At 37.1% G+C, this 24,031-nt stretch overlaps 2 protein-coding genes across 2 annotated transcripts in view; both read left to right on the forward strand.

Annotated features, from left to right (window-relative positions):
* LOC148849347 (beta-adaptin-like protein C) overlaps positions 1-11,716 on the forward strand; it is a 51,764-nt gene extending 40,048 nt beyond the window's left edge. Inside the window, exons 3-15 of the mRNA XM_088948868.1 lie at positions 4,655-4,768; positions 4,945-5,195; positions 7,393-7,528; positions 7,705-7,884; positions 8,015-8,107; positions 8,284-8,495; positions 8,596-8,659; positions 8,747-8,926; positions 9,816-9,908; positions 10,017-10,417; positions 10,529-10,718; positions 10,790-10,993; positions 11,179-11,716. Of these exons, the coding sequence (XP_088804994.1) occupies positions 4,655-4,768; positions 4,945-5,195; positions 7,393-7,528; positions 7,705-7,884; positions 8,015-8,107; positions 8,284-8,495; positions 8,596-8,659; positions 8,747-8,926; positions 9,816-9,908; positions 10,017-10,417; positions 10,529-10,718; positions 10,790-10,993; positions 11,179-11,478 (2,418 nt within the window). The 3' untranslated portion in view covers positions 11,479-11,716. The remainder of the gene's footprint in view (positions 1-4,654; positions 4,769-4,944; positions 5,196-7,392; positions 7,529-7,704; positions 7,885-8,014; positions 8,108-8,283; positions 8,496-8,595; positions 8,660-8,746; positions 8,927-9,815; positions 9,909-10,016; positions 10,418-10,528; positions 10,719-10,789; positions 10,994-11,178) is intronic.
* A 4,712-nt stretch (positions 11,717-16,428) lies between these two features.
* Positions 16,429-20,295, forward strand: LOC148849348 (putative nucleoredoxin 2). Its single transcript, XM_088951692.1, has 2 exons — positions 16,429-16,793; positions 18,943-20,295. Exons 1-2 carry the CDS (start codon positions 16,656-16,658, stop codon positions 20,074-20,076), a joined length of 1,272 nt encoding a protein of 423 aa, XP_088807818.1. The 5' UTR covers positions 16,429-16,655; the 3' UTR covers positions 20,077-20,295.
* The last annotated feature ends 3,736 nt before the right edge of the window (positions 20,296-24,031 follow it).

The following is a 24,031-nucleotide window of genomic DNA, read 5'->3' on the forward strand; positions in this document are numbered from 1 at the left end:
ATTTTTCTTTAATAAGTGAATTTTATTAAAACCAGAAAGACACCGGTTCAATAATCCGGGGGAGAGGTGAGAGATTCACCTCAACCAGCAGCAAAGAAGAAAGAGGAAAAAAAGTTATAACTGAGCCTAGAAAAGCTGATCCCGATTCACCCCCTACTTGGCTAGAAAGCTAGCTAATCCATTAGCCGATCTCCTTTACCATTTGCAGTGTTGAGTGCAGCTTGATTGTCACATTAAAGCTTTAGGTGTCTGGTTACATCTATCCCCGACTCTTTCAAAAGAATCCTGAGCCAAAGTAGTTCAACAACTTCATGAGCCATAGCCCTATTTTTAGCTTTAGCACTTGACCTTGCTACAACAGCTTGTTTCTTGCTTGTCCAAGTGATTAGATTACCACCCACAAAGGTACAATATCTAGATGTAGACCTCCTATCTCCTTAGGAACTTGCCCAGTGTATGCTTTAACCTCTACTTTGTCATGCTTCTTAAACACTAATCCTTCCTTTGACATGTCTTAGAATATCTCAAGATTCTTTCTACTGCTTTCATATGTGAGACTTGTGGAGCATGCATAAACTGGCTAACCACATGGACAAAATATGCAATGTCCTTTCTGGTAAGGGGTAGATAGAGTAATTTTGCAACCAATAACTGATATCTCTCTCTGCCAGGAATCATGATAAGGCTTCTCATCACCTTGCAATCCGTGGTTTTGTTCTATAGGAGCGTCAATTGGTTTGGTCCTAAATTTCCTTGTTTGCTTCAGCAAATCCAAGGCATACTTCCTCTGACAAATGTAGATTTTCTTCTTTGGATCTAGCCACTTCTATTCCCAGAAATCATCTCATGGGTTCCAAATCCTTGATTTCAAATTCTGAGGCTAAGAAACCTTTCAACTCCATAATCTTCTTTGCATCATTTACAATAATAACCATATCATCAACATAAACAATTAGTGTTTTTAGTTTGTCACCATTTGTTTTGTAAAATAAGGTGCTATCTGCACTACTATGTTGGTATCCTATAGCCTTCATTGCTTTGCATAATCTCTCAAACCATGCTCTTGGGGATTGTTTGAGTCCATACGAGGCCCTTTTGGTTTTACACACCTTTCCTCTCATATCATACACTGGAAGAGGATTCATGTAAACTTCTTGCATGTTACCAATTAGAAGGACATTCTCAGCATCCAATTGATGTAGTTCCCAGAAAAAGTTGGCTGCTAGAGATAGTAACACCTTGGTAGTATTTAGGTCAGCAACCATAGCAAAAGTTTCCTTGTAGTCAATACCTTCCTTTTAGGGGAACCCCTTTGCAACCAAACTAGATTTTTATCTTTCAATCTAGCCATCAACCTTGTGTTTGATCATGTACACCTACTTACATCCTATGGTGTTCTTCCCATGTAGTAGATCCACTAGCTCTCAAATTTTTTATTTCAATAATGCTCTCATTTCTTCATTCATAGTTTCCTTCATTTGGGATCAACAACAACGTCTGAGAACCTGGAAGGATTATAGACAGAGGACAAAGCACAAGCAAATGAGTGATAGGCAGGAGACAAGTGAGAATATGAGACAAATCCATTTATAGGATGAAGAGTGCAGGACTGAACTGGTTTTCACGAAGTAATAGGGAGATCCGAATCAAAACTAGTGGAAGTAGGAGAAATCATACCTTGGCCAGCCTCAGAGGACCCAATTGGTTGCAATCATGAACTGGAAAGTTTCACATTCTTTTTCTTTGATAAACACTTACATCACAACAGTTAGGAGTAATGGCTTTTGTGCAAGGAGCATTGCATCATCAACATGGGCCCATCAATTGGAGGCTTAATTGGATAAGTAGACTCAGTGGGCTTGGTAGGAACTGGATCAAGAGGAGTAGTTGGAAGAGTAGGAGTAGAGACAAAAGGATTAGCCCCTAAGGAAGACTCTTCCATCTCACTAGTCTCCCCTAAAGAGGATCTTGAGGAGGGTCAAAAAATGATTGAGACTCATGAAATGTGACATCTTTTGTAATGAACTTCCTCTTAGTAACTAAATCAAGGCACTGGTATCCCTTCTATGTAGGAGAATAGCCCAAAAACACCCTACGGGTAGCCTTAGGATCCAACTTGGTTCTCTTAGGATCCTTGACATGAATGAAGCACACACAACCGTAAACCTTTGGTGGTAAGGAAAAACAAGTTGATCTGGACACATAATAAAGAAGGGGGTCTTCATACCCAATACTTTGGATGGCATCCTATAGATCAAATAAGATGCAATGAGAACAATATGAGGCTAGAACTTCTTTGGCATCTTTCTTTGAAACAAGAGAGCACGAACAGTTTCTAGTAGATGCCTATTTTTCCTCTCTGCAACTACATTCTGCTATGGAGTGTAACTGAAGAAGACTGATGTAGTGTTCTCTCATCTTCAAAGCATACATTCAGAGAGTTCTTGAAATATTCGCCCTCATTGTTTAATCTTCTTTCCAAACTGAGTCTCGACCATCTTGCAAAAGACCATGGTGATTCTAGGTACTCTCTCTCTCTCTCTCTCTCTCTCTTTCTTTCTTTCGTTTTTTTTTTTTTTTGATTCGCAAAGGTAGAATTTATTATTATATTTCAGATCAAAAGTTACAACACTGTGGGAATATTACCCACCCCCAAGAGTACATCAATGTGTAGATATTACCCATTCCCAAGGTACAAATAAATACATTTTAGCCCAAAACATTTGCTGCCTATTTGCCCCTTGTTTAGTTAATGTGTCTGCCATCCTATTTGCTGTTCTTCTCATCTACTTAAAAGTAACATTTAACTCCCTTGTTAAGCATTCAATTTCCCTAATATTACCTACCCCCAAGAGTACATCAATGTGTAGATATTACCCATTCCCAAGGTACAAAAGATTACATTTTAGCCCAAAACATTTGCTACCTATTTGCCCCTTGTTTAGCTAATGTGCCTGCCATCCCATTTGCTGTTCTTCTCACCTACTTATAAGTAACACTTAACTCCCTTGTTAATCATTCAATTTCCCTAATAGCGTGTCTGTAAATCCATGGGTTTTGACAATGGAATTTTGTCCAAGAGATAACCACCTAGGAGACCCCATACACTTCCAACAGTTGGAATACAAACTGCTTTGCAAACTTTAAACCATGAAATAAAGCCAAGGATTCTGCTGTCAATCAGTCACCATGCTTTAAGGGGCCCGAGTACAATGCTAGTACCTTACCTTCTGAATCTCAAAAAACACCTCCTAATCCTATCTTTCCTTCATTTCCCAGAAAGCTTCCATCAAAACCTTGGCTTTGTTTGCAGAATTCTCATTTGATGAGTTGCAAAGAAAATGGAAGGAGATAGCAGAACTTGCTCCAATAAAGAAGGCCTCAAACTCTTGTTGGCTCCCTCCACCTCATGGCTTTACTAAACTGAACTTTGATGGCAGCAGCATGGGTAATCTAGGGCCATCCGGAATAGGGGGAGTAATAAGAGATGAATAGGGTAATCTGTTAGCTATGTTTTCTGGACCAATCGGGGTGGGAGATTCCTTGAGGGCTGAGATACTTGCAGCTCTTGAAGGGGTACAAAGGGTCAAGGTAATGCAAATTAACAAGCTGATCATAGAAGGAGATTCTGAAGTGGTGGCAAACTGGCTAAAAGAGGATAACTCTAGACTTTGGAATTACAGCAATGAAAAGAGGAATAAATGGTTGACTAAGGACATGAAAATTCAATACAAATGGGTAAAAGGAAGTGCGAACTCATTGGCAGATGGTCTAGCTAGACAAGGGGTGAACAGAAATTCTATATTTTGGGCTGTACTGTAATCGTTTTTTTGGTGTTCGATGGTTGTTCTCGGGAGCTAAGATTGTTTAGCTCCCTTGTTCTGTAACTTTTCATAATATTAATACAATTCACAGTTATTGATAAAAAAAAGTTTTAGTTTTAGAATGTTGGTTGTTTGTGGTCTCCAATCCATGACTATTCTTTCCTTTTCTTGTGCTGATTGTGCCATTTCCTTCCATGTTTTAAAAAATACCATTAAATGAAAATGCTCGGAAGGTATCCAAAGTCTTCACCCAATGTGCAACTTTTATTTTTATGGTATTAATGATCTCCCACTTAGACCTACTCTTTTCATTGAAGATCCTCCCATCCCTTTCTTCCCATGTGGTCTAGACAAGTGCCGCTCTCATTGCTTTTCACATTATTCTTCCTCTCTTTGGTGACTTGTTGCACTAGACTCCTTGCATTCACCACTATGACTTGTTGAAGCTTTAAGAACTGAATTGATGTCTTCATTGAGATGGTAGAGACTGCCAGCCTCAAGACCACTCCCAAGTGTTTGCCTCATCAGCCGGTCCTAGAAGGCACAATGTGTAGGAAAAAAGTTACAATACAATCCAAGGTCTAGGTAAGTTTAGAGATTGAAAGCAAAGTTTATAAATAAATAGTAGTAAATTAGTTGTAAAATTTAGAGATTGAAAGCAAATTAGAGATTCTATATTTGATTCAGTAATCTTAAGTACTTCAGTATGACATGTGCATATCTATTTTAATTTTATTTTTTGAATATGTAAGTATTTATTTACATTAATGCTCATGAAATATGCTTTTGCAAATTCCTATTGAATGTTTAACTTCCGATCATCTTTTCAGGATTCACAGGATCCAAATCCTTTAATCCGCGCTTTAGCTGTAAGGACAATGGGATGCATTCGGGTTGATAAAATTACAGAATATCTGTGTGATCCTCTTCAGAGATGCCTCAAGGTTGATTCATCTTGAATAGAATTGTTTCTTCAGTATTGTAGAACCTCATATAACTTTATTCGTTGTTAAAATTTCTTTACTCCTTTTTGTGATTATGGTGCTTTTGCAGTGTAGACAAGGAACTTCAGTGTTTAACATCTAAGTTTATGTTTTTCTTATGATCTATTCTTTGACAGGATGATGATCCTTATGTTCGAAAGACAGCCGCTATTTGTGTTGCCAAACTTTATGATATAAATGCTGAGCTAGTGGAAGATAGAGGATTTTTGGAGACTCTCAAGGATTTGCTTTCTGACAACAATCCTATGGTTGTTGCAAACGCTGTTGCAGCTCTTGCTGAAATTCAAGAAACCAGTACTAGACCAATATTTGAGATCACAAGTCACACACTTTCGAAGCTCTTAACTGCTTTAAATGAGTGTACCGAGTAAGTTAGTTTTTTGAAAGAGGAAAAGATCCAACTTCTTTTTTTATTACATATGCCTTACATATCTATCCCCCCCTCTCTTTAATGAGCTGAGTAAACATATGCATATAAATGCTATTGACTTTTTGATACTTGTCTTATGGCTGAAAATAGCACTTGTGATTATTCAAGCAGGTTGGTTTCAACTTATATATCATTTCAAGTAAATGAAATCCATTTCACCTCATTATTATATTGACATAATCATTACAATCAGCAGCTGGCATTTCATTGATTTATTAATGAATTACAGTGTTGCAAACTGTGCAAAGTACCCGTCTTTGGTAGACTAGCCCTATCTATCTACCCTACTAAACATCCATTATATTTCAAGGTAGAAGACAAATTGCCAACACTAATGGTTTCTTTGAACCCCTTTTCTATATATCTACATCATTGGCTGATTGCTTTACCCAGTTGAAAGATGTTCCTATTTTCGTAGCCAAGTGTTGTACCTTCCTCATGATGTGGCTACACATCTTGGATTCTTGTTTTTTATCCACTGCACTGCCATCTTGGAATCTCCTTCCACCACTAGATTGCTATAATTTAGGGATTTGCATTTCTTAATCCTTGTAATACTTCTAGCAGCTGAACCCTTCGCCATAGTCTATGGGCCTAGAATAAATAGTAAGTATAATGCTGTGACTGAGCTACAAGAGTTGTATAAACTGCATCCACCAAAATTCAACTTAATATCTCCAGTCATAGGCAGGGACTATTTTAAATTCACATGATTCCTTGCTGAAGAACTTGCTATGTTTCACCAACATCTGCTTTATAGTGACAGATAATGATGAAGATATTACATGGAAGAGTTCGTTTCTGGAAGGATAAATGGCTAAATTAGATCTCTTTGAAAGAGGCTTTTCCCCTTATGTTTTCAGTGGCTGAGGACAAAGAGGCAACTGTGGCTGATTCCTTTGAGTTAGTCTGGGGTGAAGTGGTGTGGAATCCCAACCTCCGAAGGGATTTTCAAGACTGGGAAGTGGCAGAGGTGGTGAACTTGCTAAAGAACCTAAACAGTTTCTCTCTTCAACCTCAATCAAGAGACCAATGGACTTGGGCCTGAATTGCGAATGGAAATTTCTCGGTGAGGTCCTTTGCTGATAGTCTAACTGGTTGTAGGAATGCAGACTTCCCCTGGAGGCAAATCTGGATCCCCTCTTCCCCTTCAAAAATCAATTTCCTGGTCTGGACCTCTGCACTAGGAAAAAGCTTAACAAGAAGCAACCTGGATAAGAGGGGTTTTAGCTTAGAGGACATAAGTTGTGGAAATTGTGGTCAGGTCGAGGAAACTATGAACCATCTCTGCATTCATTGCGATCTGTCCTGGAGGATTTGGTCTCATTTCTTCTCTGCAGTGGATGTTTGCTGGGTTATGCCGAACACTGTAAAGGAGACGCTAGAAGGCCGGAATCTTCCGAGGTTATCAAAGAAGGGCAAGCTCATTTGGAGATCTATCCCTGCGGTAGTTATCAGCACTATATGGTCGGAGAGGAATAACAGAATCTTTAGAAAAGAGAAGAAGAGCCCAAAGGTGTTGATCCAGTGTATAGTGGCTAGATTAGCATCCTGGTTGTCAGTCCTTCCAGAATTTTGTAATCAAAATGTATTGCTGATGCTTAAGTCCGTCAGTGTATGGGATCTCTGATCTCCCTATGAGGTGGAGCTGATTTACTTGTCTCCTCCACCTTTGTGTGACTATTTTTCTCATCAATAAATTACTTTACCTGTTCAAAAAAAAAAAAAAAAGATATTACATGGAAGAGGCTGAAGGGTATCACACAAAAAAGAGAAATTTTGATACAGAATTAGACCAGAAATGAAACTATCACTTGCCACTATTACTCTCTAAACCTCGCCTTTAGATAGAGCCTGTTCTTTTATTAGCCTCTCTATGCATGAGGTGGTTTAGCATTCAAGTCCTTAACTGTACATCAATCTCAACATAAATTTCTTGAGAAATTTAGTTCTTCATATATTTGTCACAGCCAGTTGTCTGAGTGAGTTGCCTTAGTAAGTTGGTAATTCATTTGTTATAAAAGAAGGCCAATATCCAATGTTGGTTATCTGGGGTGATTTATATGCTGAGGTGATTTATATGTTGGTGGACTGGGTTGTATCTAACTCCTGAGGTGATTTATATGCTGTGCAGATGGGGTCAAGTTTTTATATTGGATGCTCTTTCCAAATACAAGGCAGCTGATGCTCGTGAAGCTGAAAATATAGTGGAGCGAGTTACTCCACGACTTCAACATGCAAATTGTGCAGTTGTACTATCAGCTGTTAAGGTGGCATTTATTTTCTTTGGTTTAAACTGTATTGTCATCATTGTTGGTAGAACTGTCAAATACCAAATGCTCATCTGTATGCTGATTCAAAACTTTGATGATTTTCACTTTTTCTTTCATGTTCCTTTCTTTATGGCATCCATGCATTAAATCACATCATGAAGTGGGTGTTGCAGATGATCCTTCTACAAATGGAACTCATCACTAGCACTGATGTGGTCAGAAATCTTTGCAAGAAAATGGCTCCTCCTCTTGTAACATTACTTTCTGCAGAACCTGAGATACAGTATGTTGCACTTAGAAACATCAACCTTATTGTACAAAAGCGGCCTACTATCCTTGCCCATGAAATTAAGGTGATTTGAGATATAAAGTCCTTGTCTAAAGTCATGTTATCTGTCCCCCCGCCCCCCTTCCCACAACACACACCCACAAATAAAAGGTGGTTCTGAAATCTGAATATGTAGCTATGATGTCTGTTGATAGGTTTTCTTCTGCAAGTACAATGATCCAATTTATGTGAAGATGGAAAAATTAGAAATCATGATAAAGCTTGCCTCTGATCGGAACATAGACCAGGTACATAATTCTTCAAGTTAGCTTTTTAGAGAAAAAAGAAAAGAAAGAAAAAGGAAAAATAATGGCACCTTAGCTGATATGATCAAATCCAGTACCTAAATTACAAATCTGTATTGAAACTTGTGGGTTTCTTTACATTCTTGGCATACATTTACTCTATTAGTGTGTTCTTCCAGGTTCTGTTGGAGTTCAAGGAATATGCCACAGAAGTAGATGTGGATTTTGTTAGAAAGGCTGTCCGTGCTATTGGTCGCTGTGCTATCAAGTTAGAGAGAGCAGCTGAGCGATGCATAAGTGTTTTGCTTGAGCTGATAAAAATAAAGGTTAATTATGTCGTTCAGGAGGCTATTATAGTAATCAAGGATATTTTTAGAAGATACCCTAACACGTAAGTTTCAGATCTTTTTGGTGTATTTGGTCGTTGAGTTTCCTGCTAATTGATAGTTTTTGTTTGGAAGCTTATTCTTGAATTCTATATTTCCATGCAGCTATGAGTCTATTATTGCAACACTGTGTGAGAGCTTGGACACTTTAGATGAGCCCGAAGCAAAGGTTGTCTAGTTTATGTGGACCCATTGAATTTTATTGTATTGTCCTTCATATTCATATAATTTGCAACATTTCTTTTGGTTTCCACAGGCATCAATGATCTGGATAATTGGTGAATATGCGGAAAGAATTGACAATGCTGATGAGCTCCTTGAAAGTTTCTTAGAGAGTTTTCCAGAAGAGCCTGCTCAAGTCCAGTTGCAATTACTAACTGCAACCGTCAAACTATTTTTAAAGAAGCCAACTGAAGGCCCGCAACAGATGATTCAGGTGTGCCTTTATGGCTACTATTAGCGTGATTCTGTTTTTATTTCGTGGTTGATTTGAGACATTTTATCAAGCTGTCTTGTTCTTAATACAAATGGTTCCTGTGCTGTTTCCTGTAGTCAGTAATTTTTCTCCCCATTGTAAATCAGTCACTTGTTCTGGTTATACCTTCCTGTTGGGGTTGTTTTAGTCAGTCTTTCCATACCACTTGAAGATCCTTTATCCTTGACATGACTGTAGGTTTTGTTTATTTCCACCACAACCATTTTTTTCTTCCTGTTTGCTACCACTCAATATCTAAACATATGCCATGTGCATAGGTCTGGGAGACTTGGGGCCCAACACTGGAAGGGTCTCACTTAAGACATTGTCAAGACCAATAATCAACAAGAAGACATGATGCTTTGACTATTTAATATGTAAATTTCCTTTGATCTTTATAGATTTTTTTTTCCTTTAGTTTTTTTTTTTTTTCTATTCTTTGCAGGCCAGTTAGCTACTTATTTTTTTCTTTCTCCTTCCTCCTCCTCCCTTTTTGAGGGTTTAGGTTGGGTAACCCTAACATGATACATAGACTGGGTCTGGTTATGCATTTCTCTTCCCAATTATAAAGGTGTTGAATCCATGTTTGATGAATTTATTGGCCTATAGTAGTAGTTCAGATATGTTACACTGTGAAAATAGCTTGTATTTTAGATTCTGTTGTGTATTTCTGCATGCCCTGGTCATGCCATCAAACTGCATGTGATAATTACAAATCGGACTACAATCTAGAAAGTTGATTTTACTCTTCTTCTGTGTATTGGAAAATGCTTTGAAGTTCACAGTTCTTGATTGTTGTTCTATATGATTTCGTGCCATCTTGGTATATGCTTTAACTGTGCTTCTACAGGTTGTTCTGAATAATGCCACTGTAGAGACAGACAATCCAGATCTCCGGGATCGTGCCTACATTTACTGGCGCCTTCTTTCAACTGATCCTGAGGTAGATCTAGTGTATATAAGCACTTCTATGGTTGTGCATGTTTATAATATCTTAAGATAATTGTAATATTTACCATTAACCCATGACATTTGACCCCCATTATCTCAGGCAGCTAAAGATGTCGTGTTAGCAGAGAAGCCTGTGATCAGCGATGATTCGAACCAACTTGATCCTTCACTTCTTGATGAGCTTCTAGCAAACATTGCTACTCTATCTTCTGTATATCATAAGCCACCAGATGCATTTGTAAGTCGTGTGAAAACTGCAGTCCAAAGACCAGAAGATGATGAATATCCTGATGGGGGTGAGACAGGTTATTCTGAAACTCCTTCTCATGCGGCTGATGGTAGTACTTCAGCACCAACTGCTTCAAGTAATGTTCCCAATGCTGCAGCAAGGCAGCCAGCACCAGTACCTGCACCTCCTGCTCCAGTGCCAGACCTACTGGGTGACTTGATTGGCCTGGATAATACACTTGTCCCTGCTGATGAGCCTCCAAAACCTAGTGTGTGAGTATTGTTGAATTTTACCGCCTGTCTACCGGTATAACCAACAGTTTTGGGGTTATAAATGCATATTATGCTAAAGACACTTATTATTATTGCAAACGCTCTCTGCAGCCCTCCTTTACCTGTTTTGCTACCGTCTGCCAACGGTCAGGGCCTACAGATAAGTGCTCAGCTTACACAACATGATGGACAGATATTTTACAGTATGTTGTTTGAGAACAACACACAGATCACTCTTGATGGTTTCATGATTCAGTTCAACAAGAATACACTTGGTCTTGCAGCTGCTGCACCCCTGCAGGTAGATACCTGGCCTTTGATTAGTTCGTTTTCTGTGTCTGTCAAAATTATAATTTTTCTTCTGTTCCTTAGGTCCCACAATTGCAACCAGGCACATCGGCCAGGACCCTTCTACCTATGGCGTTGTTCCAGAATGTCTCTCCTGGTCCTCCAAGTACCCTTCTGCAGGTTGCGGTAAAAAATAATCAACAGCCTGTGTGGTACTTCAATGATAAAATTTCGTTGTTGGTCTTCTTCTCCGAGGATGGTAAAATGGAGCGTACAACCTTTCTTGAGGTAAATTCTTAAAGTTTAGCAGATCCTGTTGCTTTTATGCCAGATTGTTATATAACAAGCGAATTTCTTCCCTGCTTTCACCTTGGTCAGATAATGTTTTATTCCTCTGGGCGAGCATATGGATTGAAGTTTGTTTTATTTCTGTTGCTCATTCTGATCATTTCAGATTTTCTGTTGCTTTGCAGACATGGAAGTCCCTACCTGACTCAAATGAGGTCACTAAGGACATATCAGGCGCCGTGGTGAACAGCATTGAAGCCACCCTTGACCGCCTTGCTGCATCCAACATTTTCTTCATTGCAAAGAGGAGGCATGCAAACCAGGAGGTACTATATCTCTCAGCCAAAATCCTCAGGGGAACCCCATTCCTAATTGAACTTACAGCAGTTGTTGGTATCCCTGGCGTCAAGTGTGCAATCAAGACTCCTAGTCCCGATATGGCACCACTCTTCTTTGAAGCCATGGAGACGCTTCTCAGAGGTTGATTGTGTTGCTTGCGATTTTGTATTTATTTTTCTTTTCTGTAAAATTTATGACGTTGGCTACTGAAGATTTTGATTCTACTTCTTTAGTTTCTCTTTTCCTTTCTGTGTCTCTTAGCGGTTACAGGTGATTTGAGAGAGTGAAGAGTGTACTCTGCCCAAGGGTTTTTGGGATGATTGTTAATGTGGTCTCTAATTTATTTACAGCTTCTCAAGAGTTTTCCAGAACTTTATACTTTCATTTGTCTTAGTTATTGATTGTTAAGGTTTAGTTTGGAAGGAGTACAAATGCTATACGTTTTCCTTTAACATGCTTATTTATCGAGACCCTATCACCTTAATCGGTTGGGCATATGGATGACCTTAACCAAGTTTTTAGGAACTACGAAAATGAATGGAATGGTATTACAGTGGAACTTGCTCAAAATAAGATAAAGGATCAAAGCATGGTTAAGGCAAATGATGCAACCAAAGCAGTCAACTGGCTTTGAGCGCTTTGGCCTCAAAGTTCTCTCTTATACGCTAGGGGTAAAACTTGATGATCTGTCCACCATTCGATGCCATTTGGATTTGCTTAGATAGAATTTCAGCGCTGCTCCGATTGTGTAAATAAGGAGGGCATCTCATAAAAATGAGATCGGATTCAGTACTCACTCGGTCCTCACAGCCTTTTACAGCCGTGCATTAGGAATGTTTCCGTCCTTGTATGCCTTTTTTTTATGGGGAGATATTCTTAATACTAGTTTGTAAGGGACTGTGCGAACCATGGTTTTCAAAACTGAATCGGACTGGATGGTTGGACTGGAAAATTGGGAACCGCTCAGGTGATCGGTTCCATTTTTCATAAAACCGGATTTTTGCAAAAAAACTGTTGATTTGGTCAGCAAATTGTTGATTTGGGCAGTTGAACCATTCGAATTATTTAACGGTTTTGATTGTTTTTTATTATTTTAATTTATTTATTTTTTTGTCAGAATGGGCTCATCGTTCGTTTGACCTGGGAACCGGACCCCTGACCAATTCGGTCTCCGGGTTGGTTTTGAAAACCTTGGTGCAAATGGTGTATGGTCTTGTGAGGATCTAATCCGACTTCCATAAGAGTGCAGGGTGGGGTTTGCTGCCCATGAGTTGTTCTCACATAGGAAGACATTATAACTGCAAATTGGAAATATTTCCCTTGTCATTCATGGGGAGATCCCTCCCAATACACGAAGGTGATGTTATGTGGGTAAAGATGTGGGAACAATTTGTAGGTAATAGATCTAGACTGCCTTGATTTATTGTTTCCCCAATGATTTTCTTCAGGAACAGCAGAGGGAATTTATTTGTGGTAGCCCTTGAAGGACACGGAACGCCCTGTGCTACTGGTACTTTTGACGTGGCAAATTTTAATTACAGTAGTAGGGCTCAAAGTCTCAAACTATTTGACTGCTTCCTCGTGAAGCCATGATCATTACCCTCAATTTTAACATTCCAGTTCCAGGTCCTCTCATGAGATTTCCCTGCTCCATGGTTGTCAAGATTAGACTGGATCGGACATTGTTTTTTGACAAATAACTATCGATTTGGTCAGTGACCCATTAATTCGAGCAGTCAAATCATTAACCTAACCCAGACAAACATTTTTTGGCCATTTTTATTTGTTTAAATCAAAATAAATCGTTTGTTCAAATCGGACAATTGAACCGTTTGACCCAAAAACCGGTCCCAGAACAATTCCCTATCCAGACCCGTTTTAAAAACCTTACCCTGCTTAATGAAAATAAAGTATGGTAACAGCATGGCTCAAGTTGTTTTTGGTGCATGAAATTGATTATAATGACACACGAGGATTGGTTGATTGCTGAGCTGAAATATACTCATATAGCCTGTTTGTTACTTTTCTGGGACATGGGCATTTAAAAGAGCCTCCTCAACTAAATGATGATGGTCGATCAAAGTGCTTTTGCCTTTTGGTTGTGTCCACTCTGCCACTCTGGAGCCCTGCAGCTTTGTCAAAAGCTTGGCTCATTTGCACTTTACCTAGCTAGCTGGCTGTTTGTAAACTAAATTGTTAGAAAGATAGAAACAAGGCTATCCACCAATCAACAAGGCTTTAGGCCTTACCTATTCTAAATTTCTAATCTAATGTGGCTTTCGTTCATTGCTTATTCATCGAGCAAAAATCTATTTAGGGTTGTAATTGAGTAGAATCGAGATGAATATCAGGCTGTTTGAGCTCGAATTTGACTAAAAAACACAGAGCTCGAACTTGATTTGAGCTTGATCTAGGTTCATGTATGTGGCTCAAACTCAATTCGAGTCGATACTTGCATGTTATTTGAGCTCAATTCGATTTGAACTGATTATAATAAAATTAATATTATAAATATTATAAATAAAAATAGAAAAAAAAAATTATTAATACCCTGTACTTTGGGCCTAGTGTCGCTTTAGTCCTCAAATTTTAAAATGCGACAATTCAGTACCCAAACTTTCAAAATGTGACAATCTAGTACCTGTTGTTAATCAGATGTTAACTTGCGGTTAAATGACATTTGAAAAAAATACAAATGCCCTTTAAGTGTCATTTAGTTTTCTTTATCAACCATCTAAATGATGGCAAAAAAATTAATAGTCCCAAGTCTTTGCCTCTTCCATTCAAGAAAGTTGATGTCACATTTGAATAGAAGAGGCAATGATTTGGGACTATTAATTTTTTGTTGATGTTTGGGTGGTTGATAAAGAAATTAGACGACACTCAAAGGGCATTTGTGTCTTTTTCAAATGCCACTTAACGACTAATTAACAGCTAGTTAACGATAGGCACTAGACTATCACGTTTTAAAAGTTTGGGTACTGAATTGTCACATTTTAAAGTTCAGAGACCAAAGTGACAGGCCCAAAGTACAAGGTACTAATTGGGAATTTTCCCATAAAAATATATTATGATATTCAAATGTTCAATTACAAATGTATTTATTTATATTATAAATAAAAAATTAATACATATTTATATAATAAATACAAATATATTAAAAAAAATAGTATTTTATTACAAGCTCAATTAGGATCACAAGCCACTTGAGCTGATTATTGCAAAGCTCAAACTTAATTACTACAAATTAAGGGTCTATTCATTTATTTTAAAGTCTGATATCTAAAAGTGCAATAATTACATTAAAATGTGTATTGGTATTAGTGAACTTTTCTTTCTCGGAATTTTGAATGAATATAAAAAATTATCAAATATCCATTTTGACTTGATATATGAGAGTTTTTTATTGAAAAATAAGAAATTGTATGATTACACTTTAAGAGATAAGCAATAAGAAGAAACGAATAACCTTTATCTCTTAAAATATAAGAGTTAAAAAGAAACCAACAGACCTTAATTGAATATTTATAAAGCCAACCCCGAATAGGTCTTAAATAGGCAGGCCCGTAGGGTGATTACACACTTTACTCATCAGCACCACCACTTCAACTGGATAGCATTTTTACGAGATTTCTCCATTCTAGAAAAACTTAAGAGCGAGACACGTAATCAAGCCCAAGGGACGGGACCATTCAATGTGGTGGTTCAGCATGATACCAAAGCTTTCTAAATACGTATAGAGAGGCTGAGAAGCTTTCCAGTTTTCTCTATACACAAAGAAGGGAAACATTTCTGGGCCCAGCCTACCGGAAGAATTAAAATGGACCAGGACCAGGACCACCCACCCATCAAGAGTTTGTCACCACGATCCACAAACCCAATACCAATTCTGGCTGTTTCCATTTCATGGAGATGGAGTTCAGAAAGGGACGTTTTGTTACCAAAGAAGCTGCTTTAGTACTTTACACAACTTCGTTCAGGCTCCAACCGACACCCGTGTCGGAATCTGATACGATAATAGCCACGTGGGAAGATCCTGAACTGCTTGCTTCCTTGGTTGGGTCGCCGGTCACCCGACGTTGAGAGAGTGTGAGTCCAGAGACGTTATCAAGTGCGTCACCGGTTTGGCTTTTTCCCCACTTGGCACGGTCTTGGTTAGACACGTGTCCACGCTATTAAAGGAAGGGAAGATCTGATAGGCTAACGTGGTATCCAGGTGTGAGTACTGGGTTGGTGGTGGGCCCCAGAGGATTAGGAATAATTGAGTTGAGGCAGCTCAACCCAACAACCTCAAAGGGACATCAGATCGCACGTGACGCCTTTATACGTGTCCCCCCCGCCCTTTCTGCATGGAAATCGGATTTCTCTCGAGCATTGTTGCAGTTCTACGGTGTTCTTATACAGTCGAGATATATCCATTTCCCCTTATCTAGAGGCTGTTTGGTTCTATTGTTATTTATTTCAAAAAACCTATTTATTGAAAAAAAATATATATTAAAATAAAGTTTTTTATAACATATGAATTTTACACAAGGGGGCGTTTTTTTTTTCGGATTTTGGGAGGGGGAAAATTGGTCAATGGGAATGAATTTGATTTCCATTAATCAAGAATTTCATATATTTTTTTTAATTTATGTGGGAATGAGGAGAAGTTTATTTTCTTGAGTATTAACTTGGGTATTGATGCCCATCTTCTAGGTGGGTAAATAACTTTCCCAGGAGGAAAGCTGTCAATACTTGATAAGATAAAAGTGTCCTTTTAATAATGGATTTTTATGACTAAAATGATCATTATTTTATTTATATAAGAAATAAAAGAATATAGATAAATACATTTATTTGGGTAATTGTTTTTCAAGAAAAACTTATCCAAATATTTGCATTTACCTCGGTAAATAACTTACGGAAAAGCAAATGGGACCAAATATATAGAGAGAGAATTTATTTAATAAATAATTGATCAAACAGCATCTGAACTAGTGCCAATTTTCAAATAAAAGGCAACGAAACCAAACGCTACCCTAATCTCTGTTAACATGGGAAATTCTCTTGCAATTTCACACCTTATAAAAGAATGATCTGGTGTGTCCTCATACAACAAAATTTGGAAAATAAAACACGTGGTACATTGGATGGTTAGATGGGTGAATTAATCTCTTCCGTGCTGACTGCTGGGGAATGTGAGTATGGAGATTGTATGTATGCAAATGTAGGAATACTTGATAAGGAGTATAATATAAATTATAAAAACCTGCAAGGATCAAGGATGTAAAAACAAATGCTTTAGAGAGAGACAGAGAGAGAAATCAGGAAGGAAGAGGAGATGAAGCAAGAAGTACTGAATCTGGAGAAAAACAAGAAAGGGTTGAAGGAAGAAGATGCCGTGATTTTCTGCTCTAGATTTTTGTCCCTCCTGGCCTCCAAAGACCGTGATTTTCTGCTTTCTTCAACCGGAAACCAGGTCTCTCTCTCTCTCTCTCTCTCTGCACAGAAATCTTCTCTGTACATACTGTGTACATACAATAGATCGAGAATATATAAGTTCATCTTCACCAAACTCTAGCTCTGAGTTCTGTTAGAGTTCACAGATCAACAAAACATATATAAGCTATGATATTTTGTGTTGTTTTTTCCTTTTCGGGTTCAAAACCATGGAAATAAACACAAAAGCTGAGATCCGACGCGATCAATTTATGAGCGCGTAGAGAAATCATATCGCATAGTACTGTTATTCTTTAGTTTTCGGAAGCTGTAGTCTTTATTCCTCCAGGATCATCGTTGGATTGGGAGTTGCTGTAACTGATTATTGCTCTTGTAACCTTGCTTTTTTTATCAAATGATGATAAAGCTTTTAAGCTTTATCTGGTTAAGAGAGAGCAATTAAGCTATAAGGATTAACATATGCACCTCTCACTTCTGGTTATACTTTGGTTATCGACCATTTTTTACGTAACCAGTGCCATGAATCTTCTGATAAGATAACATAGTGATCTCTTAATCAATATTAATGGAGGCTCTAATTACCTATTTGAACTAGCAAGCAGTATTCCAGCAGCCTACTAGATCTGGAGCCATTGTCCATGATAGAGATCTAATTAATGCCTGTAATCGAATTGAATATATTATTTGATCGATGACTCATTATAGAGATGCCAGCTAGCTCTAAACCTCTGATAAGACACTCAGGCGCTATTGTTTCAGCATGTGGAGGAAGCCTCGATCGGCCTCCCCCACCCGCAACAATAATCCAGCTGGTGCTAGATCAACGAGTTAAAAAGGTGGAAAACGGGTTTTGAATTGAGGACATACAAGTCACTAATTCAAAGCTCTTGCCAACTAGATTAGTCATTTGCTGTCCCGAATTCAAAAAGTAGTTTCCTGTTTTGTACTTATTTGTTTATTTCTTTTGGGCTAAGTTTTTAAAGAGTACAAATATAACACATATACGTAAATACATACAAAATGATACAAAATATAAGGTTTTACACCTCAACATATATTTCTTTTGTATCCTCACAAGACTGTTATTGGGAATATCTCAATAAAAACATATATGTATATATGGAGATATTCTTAATACACGGTTGCAAGTGGATGTGAGTACAGTGTCGCACGGTCTTATGAGGTTAATTAGAAACTGTAATCAGATCCCAAAATGGTTAATTTTCATTTTGTTTGCTGGTAATTTAATTTGTTGGATTGGTAGAAAATGGTACAACCCGCCAGTGACAGCACCACTACTGATGATGGCACTGGTCAGAAATGCTGATTATTCCGAATTTTTACAATTTTATAAATCATTTTTTATATATTTTAAGTGATTTTCATTGTAGGAAAGAACTACATAATGATTTGTCATTGTAGGAAAGAACTATAAATTCATTGATCTAACAATAATTTATGCCAAAAATGAGTTTTTTTCTTAAATTTTAGAAAAAATAAAAAATTAAAAAGTCATTTATTTTATATATTATAAATGGTTTTCATGATAAGAACTATATAAAATAGAAAGATGGACCTACCGTTGATCTATTAAATTCATTTATTCAATAACAATAAATGTGTCTTGTAATAAATTTTAAGTAGGTTGAAACTTGGAAGTTCAAACATTGTTTGGTGCATTATTAATAAAATTATTATATAATATGTATATATTTTAAACAAAGTTTAAAGACGTATTCATGGGCTGGGTTTGGATTTGAATTTTACCAAAATTTGAATAGGTCCGACCCGAAGCCCGAATCCGATATAGTGTAAAATCAGGCCTGAAGTCCGGCCCATTAACAGTTCTAACCCTAATACGGTTCAAAGGTTGCATTAGGTCTCAGTCCCCTCTACTCCTGAAATATGTCAAATCCCTTTTAAATTCCGAATATTGTTAATTGTGAACGTATTTCTTCATTATAAGTTTGCATTTATTAATGTACGTATTTATGTTTACATATTCATTTCAACTTTATATTTAATTATTATTGAAGTATTGATATCCAATCAAGTTATTGATACGATACACGATACCATGCCGATATACTTCAACCTTATTTTGTTTACAACGGTTTGGTTCCCAGCTCTTGAATAAATTGATGATCTTTCTCGTCGTCTCATCGCAGGTTAAAGTATCGGACCTCGAAGGCAAGGTCGTCGGCATCTACTTCTCGGCCAACTGGTACCAACCATGTCGAAATTTCACGCCTGTTCTAGCGGGTGTATACGAACAACTAAAAGATCGAGGCTGCGGTTTCGAAGTCGTCTTCGTGTCATCGGACGAAGACTCCGATGCCTTTGCCAGTTATCGTGCGTGCATGCCATGGCTCGCCATTCCCTTCTCTGACCTGGAATCGAAGAAAGCTCTGAACCGAAGGTTCCAAGTTGAAGGAATTCCATGCTTAATTATTCTCCAACCTGACGATAACGAAGACGAATCAGCATTACGTGAAGGTGTTGAGCTCATTTACCGGTATGGGGTCCGAGCTTTTCCGTTCACTAAACAGAGATTGGAGGAGCTGGAGAAGGAAGAGAAGGAGAAGCACGAGAATCAGACGATAACCAAGTTACTGATAAACCACAACAGAAGCTTCTTGTTGAGCCAGTCCATACTCAAACAGGTTGAGGTTGAGTCCTTGGTAGGGAGAACCATTGGACTCTACTTCTCAGCTCAGTGGTGTCTCCCTTGTCTCAGGTTCACGCCCAATTTGATCTCCATCTACCATAAGATAAAGCAAGTGATAGTGGAAAAGAAGAGAGCTGCAGACAGCAAGGAGGAGGGCTTCGAGATAGTGTTTGTGTCGAGCGATCGTGACCGAGCTGCGTTCGACTCCTACTTCGGGACCATGCCGTGGCTAGCTTTGCCGTTTGGAGACCCAACAATCAAGAACCTCACCAGGTACTTCGACGTGCAGGGGATACCTTGTCTGGTGATCCTGGGTCCCGACGGTAAGACACTCACCAAACATGGGAGAAACCTGATAAACCTATACCAGGAGAAGGCCTATCCCTTCACCAAGGCCCAACTGGAGATCCTTGAGAAACAGAGGGATGAGGAAGCCAAGGGCCTCCCTGTGAGGGAGCACCACGCCGGACACCGCCATGAGCTGACCTTGGTGTCTGAGGGCAGTGGGGGAGGACCCTTTATATGTTGCGAATGTGACGAGCAGGGGTCGGGCTGGGCTTACCAGTGCATCGAGTGTGGGTATGAGGTGCACACCAAGTGTGTCAAGGCAGTGAAGCGTGGCTCCACTGGTTGAGCACTTCTGATTCTGCCTACCCATCGTCTTCAGTTATCAAATAATGTTGCTAATTTAACAAGTTGTTGGATGCATGTAAGTTTTTTGGTACTTGGATATGTCACAGTGTTGGGTATTTGGATTTGGTACTCTGTTAGTGATAATATTGTTAATATGCCATAGTGTTGTGTGTTGTGCCTCCCTTTTTATCAAATAATAAATCTGATGTGAGATTTGACATGGGGATTGTTTCACTTTAGACTTTGGAGATTCAAGAAATCAAGTGATTGATTTAGTGTTAAATCCTCATCGCTCCTCTTATAATTAATTTAATTTAAGAAAGGTATAGATGGGCATGTGCTTATCCACGCTTCAAGCCAAGGCTTTCAGAGAAGGGGGTTGTTAAAAAATAAAAACATATTCAGGGACCTCACCTAACAGTTTAATATTTTAGGTTGAATGTAGAGGTGTGAAACGGGCTGTCGGGCCATTTATGGTTCGTGCAAAGTGCAAACTGTGCTGTGTTGACTCATGGGCCATTCTGGGCTATGCAACTCTCCCGAGGGATAATTTTGGGGGTCGGCCCGGCATAACCCACAGCCCAAGCCCATGCGGGTTTGTGTTGTGTTGTGGGCTTGGGCCATGTCGGGCTAGGTCATAGGTCGGGCCTCAGGTGTGAACCGAACCGGGCCTGACTTTTTTTTTATATTTTATATTTTTTTTATTTCTTTGCTAAGTAAAACTAAAATATTTAACTTTCCTTTGTCCTTTGGGAACTATTTGAAAAAAAAAAAGAAGAAATCTAACAAAGAAATGAAAAAAAAATACTTAACCAAATAAAAAGTCAAAATACAAAGACTCAAAGTGAATAATAAATTGGAAGAAAAAATAGGAATTCTATTTCATTTAAATTTGAATGATACAAAGCACACAATGGTTGGATGAATGAAATATGAAAATTGGAAAATGGAATAGATTAATAAAATATAAAAAATACAATATAGTTACAAATTGAAAATAAAAAATTATGTTATTAAAAAATATCAAATAATTTAAATAAAATTAAAACAAAATTTGCAATAATTTGAAAAAATTGCTATACAACTATTGAATATACAAAAAATATTGACTTCACCATTTTCTCCTATTGTTCTTGACTTTGATCATTTCAAGTGAAACATCATGTGTGGTGTCATGCCCTTCTTTATCTTGTAATCTATCTTCAACATCCATCCAACCTTTAAAGCATATGCACATCTCTAGACTTTTATCATTCATACAGCTTCTCTTGTCATCTAACACCCTAATTCTTGCATTGACTCCAATAGAATTGTAGACACTAAAGGTGTTAGTAGATCATGTGCCATGGAGGAAAGAATTGGATAATTTTTGTATATTCACTCCACCAGGCTAAAGTATCAAAATTATTTGTTCCTTTCGAGGTTAAGGAAGAATCACCTAAAGTAGAAAAGTTTGCTTGTAAATAAAAATTAAGTTCAGTACATGAATTTGTTGTCAAGATAGTGGATTTCTACTTCTTATTAAATAAAAAAGTTTTTTCTTCCACTAGTGGATTTAAGTTCAAAAGCGGAAGATGCAGCTGTACAAGTTGTACAATTTTTATTATTCCCTATTACTTCAAATTCATATAAACTATACATTTAAAATAATAAACTATTAATTTCTTATTTTTTATTTCTACTTTCAATATTCATATTTTCACAATATGTTTCAAGTAACATATCTACAGCATATTTCCTAATCCTAGGATCTAATATTGTAACTAAACAATAAAGAGGAGAAATATTCTCCCAATATTTTTTAAATTTATTTTCTATTATTTCAACACTACTTTTAAATTGTGGATTCTTTTTATATTTTACAAAACAATCACTAATCAACATAAATTGGTAAGCTAAATTACAACTAGTTGGATAATAAATACTTGATAATTCATTAGTTGAATTATAAAAATCACTAAGAACTTGTTTGTGAGAAATACAACTTTTTGACACACCATAGGAAGAATTCCACCTATGTTTAACATCTAATATAGAATGTTTATATTTTTAACCCTAATTTTGACATAAATATTTAAATTATTGTTTTCTTGCTCTAGAACTTATAATATATATACTACAATTTTTAATTTTATAAATATGAGTAGAAATAACATTTAAAGCATCTTGAATACATAAATTTAAGATGTGATATGCACATTTGATAGAAAATAATTTACCATTTAAACATGATTTAATTGAGATTTTAAAATATTTATTACTAAATCATTATTACTAGCATTATCAAAACTAATAGAAAATAATTTGTTATCAATTCCATAAGCATGTAAAGTATTTAAAATACTTGCAACAATAACTGGGCCAGTATGCGGCCATTCAAGCCTAGTAAAACTTAAAACTCTTTTACTTAAAAGCTAATTTTCGTCAATAAAATGACTGGTAACACAAATATAACTTATGTTAAATTTAGAATTCCAAATATCATATGTAATTGCAACTTTAGAATTAAGATTTGACAACATATAAATTAAATTTTATTTATATGAATAAAAAAATTTTAAAGCATATGATATAATAGTATTCCTAGAAACTTTTTTACATTGTGGGTTTACAGAATTATGTAACCATTTTTCAAGCTTAGTATCTTCATCTAACAAAAATTGTTGTTCATCATATACAATGTATTTTGCTAATTCTTGCCTCATTTTTTCTTGAGAATATTTAAAAATACTAACCCCTCTCACCCAATTTGTATTTGTGTTGTTTCTCTCCATTCTTCTTCTTCTTCTTCTTCTTATTTCTCATGGGTGAGCAAATGTTTGCCCAAATGTCTAGTACCACCCTTGCTACAATAGCTAAAGTATTTCCTACATTTTTAGCAAACAACTATTTTTCCATTTCCCTAAACCTCTTCTACTTTAAATATTTTCCAAATTGGGATTTTTTTTTCTCCCAATATTAGTACTAGGGGTGGAAGTTCTATCAATATCAAGAGCATCTATATCGGTGCTAAAACTACCATGCTACGATTGAATATCGTTAACATTGAACATGTTGGGGAATTGGTTTCGGGAGGAGCTAACAATTTTTTTTATTTAAAAAAAAAATTAATTTAATTGCACTTATCTGGATTTTCGATTCAGAATCCCAAATTGATTTCAATGATTGAAGCCTTTCAACTCTAAGGACAAGCCTCCTAAATTGCTAACTTGAGATACTTGAGTTGTTGAGCAAGTTTTATTCTTGTTAAAACTTTAATAAAATTGAGAATTGGAGAATCAGAGAATGTATGAGAAAGATTGAGACTTGAGAGAGTACGAGAACTAGAGAAGAGATTAAGAGAATTGTTGAATTGGTGTGATGAGAATGGTGGAGGATAAGGCTATTTATAGGAATTGAAAATAATTCAATTACCCAAAATACCCTAAAAACAAGTCATTTTTAATTGTTGAAGGGGTATTTTAGTTATTACAAAGTTATTTATCGCTTTACCCAAAATGCCCCTAAACTAACTATTATATAACTGTTGGGGAGCATTTGTCTCATTCTTTCTCTCCCCAAAATCAAAATACATAAATACCTCCTATATAGTTGTTTATAGCTATTGGGGGTATTTCTGTAAAAAAACCCAATAATGTCGACCCGTTGACCTAGAACCCCAGGCCCAGCAAGACCTGGACCATCGTGTTGGACCTGGCACGGCCCGCACCTAGCCCGATTTACATCTCTAGTTGAACGGTTTGTTTGACCAAGTGGTTTAGTGCTTGATACGAAGGGTGTCAATGGATCTATTTTGGATTGCACCCCATCCAGTCCGAAATCAATTTGGACGGACCGACAAGACATATTTGGATTGGGCCAATCCAATCCAAAATATTTATTAAATTGGACTAAACCTAGTACGTCCATAATAAATTTATATTGGATTGGGTTGGATTAAGCCAATATCTAGTCCG

Source organism: Nelumbo lutea, chromosome 6 (assembly GCF_056320005.1).
Source record: "Nelumbo lutea isolate HS-2025 chromosome 6, American lotus-T2T, whole genome shotgun sequence".
Taxonomy (NCBI): Eukaryota; Viridiplantae; Streptophyta; class Magnoliopsida; order Proteales; family Nelumbonaceae; genus Nelumbo; species Nelumbo lutea.